Genomic DNA, 5,000 nt, shown 5'->3' with positions numbered 1-5,000 from the left:
CACACACACACACACACACACACACACACAACAACCTGCACTCCCACTCCCCACAGGTAACACACACACACACACACACACAACAGCCTGCACTCCCACTCCCCACAGGTAACACACACACACACACACACACACAACAGCCTGCACTCCCACTCCCCACAGGTGTGTGTGTTGAAGGTTTATCTGTGAGTGTATGTGTGTGTGTTGAAGTAGGTTTATTTGCAAGTGTGTGTGTTGAGGTAGGTTTATGTGTGTGTGTGTGTGTGTGTGTTAGTGTGTGTGTTGAAGCAGGTTTATGTGTGTGTGTGTGTGTGTTGAAGCAGGTTTATGTGTGTGTGTGTGTGTGTTGAAGCAGGTGTGTGTGTGTGTGTTCAAGTAGGTTAAGTGTGTGTGTGAGTGTGTGTGTTGAAGTAAGTTAAGTGTGTGTGTGTTGAAGTAGGTTAAGTGTATGTGTGTGTGTGTGTGTGTGTGTGTGTGTGTGTGTTGACTCTATCCTCCTTCTCTTCCCCAGTCTGCCATGTCAGTCCCAGAGGGGGTAGCCGGTTCCCATGCCAACGGTGAGAACACTCCACCTGCCGCCGTGGCACCCAGAACAGGTGAGTGTGTGTGTGTGTGTGTAGAACACACACACACACACACATACACACACACACACACGCACACGCACGTATGCACATGCTTCCAGGCGTACTAAAAATATCAGTCAGAACCAATTACTTTAGTTTCTTGACTTTCACGTGCATACACACACACACACACACACACACATACACACGCACACACACACACACACACGCAGGCATTCACTAGGCATTAAGATGCATACTTCAAAAACGCCAGCCAGGACTGGTGGTTACGCACACACGCACAAACACTCACACACATACACACGCACACACGCGCGCAAACACTTAAACACTCACACACACGCACGCGCGCACACTAGCACGCAGACACACTCGCACACAGACACACACACACATACATCCGCAGTCACACACACACACACACACATACGTCACTAAACCCTGAAGACTGTGTATTTTCTGTGTGTTGTGTGTTCATATTGTGTATGTGTATCACCAAGCTAAAGTCGCTAGACGCTAACCCTCTGTTCCGCTTTTCCTCAGAGTCCAAAGGGAAGTCTCCGCCCCCTCGGCAAATGCCCCTCCCACAGGAAGTGCCCATCCCCCCTGGGGAGGACCAACAGCCAGTAGCTCCGCCCACCCCACCCCCAACCAGCCCCATCAGTGACACGGTGGATGCCCCTCCCCCGGCCGTGAAGAAAGAGGCGTTGCCCCCGGCGATGAAGAAAGAGGCGTTGCCCCCGGCGATGAAGAAAGAGGCGTTGGTGCCACTGGAGTCTCCCATTGTGCAGCCAGAAGAGCTGCAGTACAACGGGCTGACTGCAGGGGGCAGCGCACACATCAGCCCCATCGCCGAGCCTGACACTCAGAGAGAGGCCCCCATGCCCACTGCAGAGGCCCCCGCACACACACACACACACACCCCCACCCCCGCCCCCACCCCCACCCCCGCCCCACCCCCGCCCCGCCCCCGCGGCCAAGGGCAAACCCAGCGAGGCCGCCAAGGAGATGCCCTCACCAGCTGTCAAAGAATCTCTTGCTTCCATCGTCAAGAAGGCCCCTGCTCCCGTCGTCAAGGAGGGCCCTGCTCCCGTCGTCAAGGAGGGCCCTGCTCCCGTCGTGAAGGAGGCCCCTGCTCCCGTCGTCAAGGAGGCCCCTGCTCCCGTCGTGAAGGAGGCCCCTGCTCCCGTCGTCAAGGAAGGCCCTGCTCCCGTCGTCAAGGAGGCCCCTGCTCCCGTCGTCAAGGAGGCCCCTGCTCCCGTCGTCAAGGAGGCACCAGCTGTCAAAGAATCTCTTGCTTCCATCGTCAAGAAGGCCCCTGCTCCCGTCGTCAAGGAGATGCCTGCACCGATCGTCATGGAGGTATCTGTTCCCTTTGTCAAGGAGACACCTGCAGCGGTTGCCAAGGAGACGCCTGAGCCTGTTGCCAAGGCTCCCGTCTCAGGTGCTAAGATGTCTTCCGTCACAGAGCTGGCCAGTAAGGCAGACACCGGTGCCAGTCCTGCATCAGTTCCTGGACCAACCCCTGAGCCAGTCGTCCAGGCAACGGTTGCCGAGGCCAATCCTCCTCCTGTTGCTAAAGACACACCTCTGACGGTTGCCATGGACATCCCATCAGATGTCACTGCCGCCACGGCAACACCTGCACCTGTTACTACTGCCCCAGCCGAGGAGAGGGAAGAGTCCCGTCCCCCTGCTCCTGAAAGCACTATGCAAGGTGTGTGTGTGTGTGTGTGTGTGTGTGTGTGTGTGTGTGTGTGTGTGTGTGTGTTGTAACTGGTTATGCTAACTGTGAGATTGTCTGAAGGTTTTAAACATGTGAGAGCCTCATTAATAGTGTGTGTGTGTGTGTGTGTGTGTGTGTGTGTGTGTGTGTGTGTGTGTGTGTGTGTTCACAGCTGCTATTTCTGTGCCAAAGAAGAAGAGGAAGATGAAGGAGCTCAACAAAAAGGAGATGCTGGGAGACCTTCTAGATGCCTTTAAAGAGGTGAGTGTGTGTGTGTGCGTGTGTGTGTGTGTGCGTGTGTACCTGTGCGTGCGTGCGTACGTGTGCGTTCATGAGTACTTGCGTGTGTACCTGTGTGTGTGCGTGCGTGTGAACCTGTGCGTGCGTACACGTGTGTGTGTGTGTGTGTGTGTGTGTGTGTGTGTGTGTGTGTGTGTGTACGTGTGTGTGCGTATGTGTGTGTGCATGCGCGGCGACCTCTGTGTGTGTGCGTCCGTGTCCGTACGTGTCTACCTGTGTGTAACTTGCGTGTGTGTGTGTACCTGTGTGTAACTTGCGTGTGTGTGTGTACCTGTGTGTGTGTGTGTGTGTGTGTGTGTGTACCTGTGTGTAACTTGCGTGTGTGTACCTGTGTGTGTGTGTGTACCTGTGTGTAACTTAAGTGTGTGTGTGTGTACCTGTGTGTGTGTGTGTGTGTGTGTGTGTGTGTGTGTACCTGTGTGTAACTTGCGTGTGTGTACCTGTGTGTGTGTGTGTGTGTGTGTGTACCTGTGTGTAACTTAAGTGTGTGTGTGTGTGTGTGTACCTGTGTGTGTGTGTGTGTGTGTACCTGTGTGTAACTTGCGTGTGTGTGTGTGTGTGTCCTTCCTTGCCCCACCCAGACAGTGCCAACTCCACCTGAGCCGGAGAAGACCACGCCCACTGCCCCACCCCCTAAGAAGGAGGTCCTACATATAGCCCCGCCCACTGAGGACGCTGAAGAGACATGGGAGGAGAAAGAGGACAAGCTGGATGCTGCCAACATCCAATCACAGAGCTCCTCTCGGGCCACGCCCACCGAGAACATCCAATCACAGAGCTCCTCTCGGGCCACGCCCACCGAGAACATCCGACCACAGCGTTCTTCTCCGGCCCCGGCCACGCCTACCGAGAACATCCAATCACAGAGCTCCTCTCGGGCCACGCCCACCGAGGCCATCCAATCACAGAGCTCCTCTCAGGCCACGCCCACCGAGGCCATCCAATCACAGAGCTCCTCTCGGGCCACGCCCACCGAGAACATCCGACCACAGCGTTCTTCTCCGGCCCCGGCCACGCCTACCGAGAACATCCAATCACAGAGCTCCTCTCGGGCCACGCCCACCGAGGCCATCCAATCACAGAGCTCCTCTCAGGCCACGCCCACTGAGGCCATCCAACCACAGCGTTCTTCTCCGGCCCCGGCCACGCCTACTGAACCGAAATACCAGTACAAAGAAGGTACACACTCACACACACTCACGGCGTCACACACCATACCCAGTGCCCACACACACACAAACACACACACTCACACACACACTAGAGCATGGATCGGGCCGTATTTTTCTGTCCGACCCGCGTCCTACAGAGTAGTAACCGAGCCCGGCCCGAGTCCGACAGCCATTCAAATATTTTTTCCCGAACCCGAACCGAGCCCGACGGAATCAATTTCTCAACTGTTCATACTAATGCCACATTTAGGTACGTGTTTTTTTATGAAAACCTGGCTCTATTAAACTCGGGCATCAACAGATAAATGCTCGCTTACACAAACATGCGCTGTTAAACGCACAAGCGCACACAAGAAGGCCAATAAGCATATTTAAATTAAATGATTCACATTGCAAGAACGTGTTGTAAAATGGTGCGGCTCCTTTAAGAGCAGCACGTACAGGGTGGGTGTGCTAGAGAGAGAGAATGGTGATGCTTAAGAATAGTTTGGATTTAGCGATATGAGCCAAACACGTATGTGCTGTAACAGTGTTAACCAGTGTGTGAAGAATAACTCCTCAGAAAGAATACAGTGGGCATTTATTTACTAACCAGCAGCAGATGGAAAGGAAAGGGAATTAATCGCAAAGTTAAAAACATGTAATACTAGTCTCCCCTGCAATCTCCAACTACGGTCAGAGACAGACAGCAGGAAACAAACGGCAGGTTAACAAACGGAATGAAATAGCCCACACATTACACACGCTATGCCTTAATAAAACTCACGTTATATGCTAAACCAAAGGAGGCACAACAGACAAGTCTTACCATTGAAGATCTTTTTTTTTCTCGAAAAACTATCTACATAGTCCAACCATCGAGGTTTAATCCATGTTGTTGTGGAGACAGAGGATTGCATCAATCATATTTCATTAAAACTTCACACTTCTTACATTGGACATATCCAACAGCCTCATTAGAATCCGCGTCGACTACTAAGCAGAAATATCTCCATACAGTAGATTTCCCTTCGTTTAGTATCGTTTTAAAAACTCTCCAGATGACCGTTTCTCTTTAACTTCCTCCCGTGATGCCATTTTGCCACCTGTAATCGCGTTGTCACAGCTAGGACCTAAGCAAATTTCACGCCACGGGAAGAAGGCTGTTATCCTAAATGTGATTTTATTTTATTCTCATTCTCAAGTGTAAATATACACTCAAGTTGTGTGTGTGTG

The 5,000-nt window shown here is 52.6% G+C and overlaps 2 protein-coding genes across 2 annotated transcripts in view; both read left to right on the top strand.

The window, feature by feature from the left end:
* LOC105890577 (eukaryotic translation initiation factor 4 gamma 1-like) overlaps window positions 1-1,519 on the top strand; it is a gene marked incomplete at its 3' end in the record, with an annotated part of 24,217 nt that extends 22,698 nt beyond the window's left edge. The window contains exons 9-10 of the mRNA XM_031574059.1: window positions 512-596; window positions 1,131-1,519. Coding sequence (XP_031429919.1) covers window positions 512-596; window positions 1,131-1,519 — 474 coding nt within the window. The remainder of the gene's footprint in view (window positions 1-511; window positions 597-1,130) is intronic.
* A 25-nt stretch (window positions 1,520-1,544) lies between these two features.
* The window catches only part of LOC105890576 (eukaryotic translation initiation factor 4 gamma 1), a 33,096-nt gene continuing 29,640 nt past the window's right edge, over window positions 1,545-5,000 (top strand). Inside the window, exons 1-3 of the mRNA XM_031574060.1 lie at window positions 1,545-2,304; window positions 2,486-2,574; window positions 3,195-3,792. Of these exons, the coding sequence (XP_031429920.1) occupies window positions 1,596-2,304; window positions 2,486-2,574; window positions 3,195-3,792 (1,396 nt within the window). The 5' untranslated portion in view covers window positions 1,545-1,595. The remainder of the gene's footprint in view (window positions 2,305-2,485; window positions 2,575-3,194; window positions 3,793-5,000) is intronic.

The sequence above is a fragment of the Clupea harengus genome, chromosome 9 (genome assembly GCF_900700415.2).
Source record: "Clupea harengus chromosome 9, Ch_v2.0.2, whole genome shotgun sequence".
Classification (NCBI taxonomy): domain Eukaryota; kingdom Metazoa; phylum Chordata; class Actinopteri; order Clupeiformes; family Clupeidae; genus Clupea; species Clupea harengus.
Note: the sequence above shows the minus strand (reverse complement) of the source record. Positions and strands in the feature narration are given on the sequence as shown.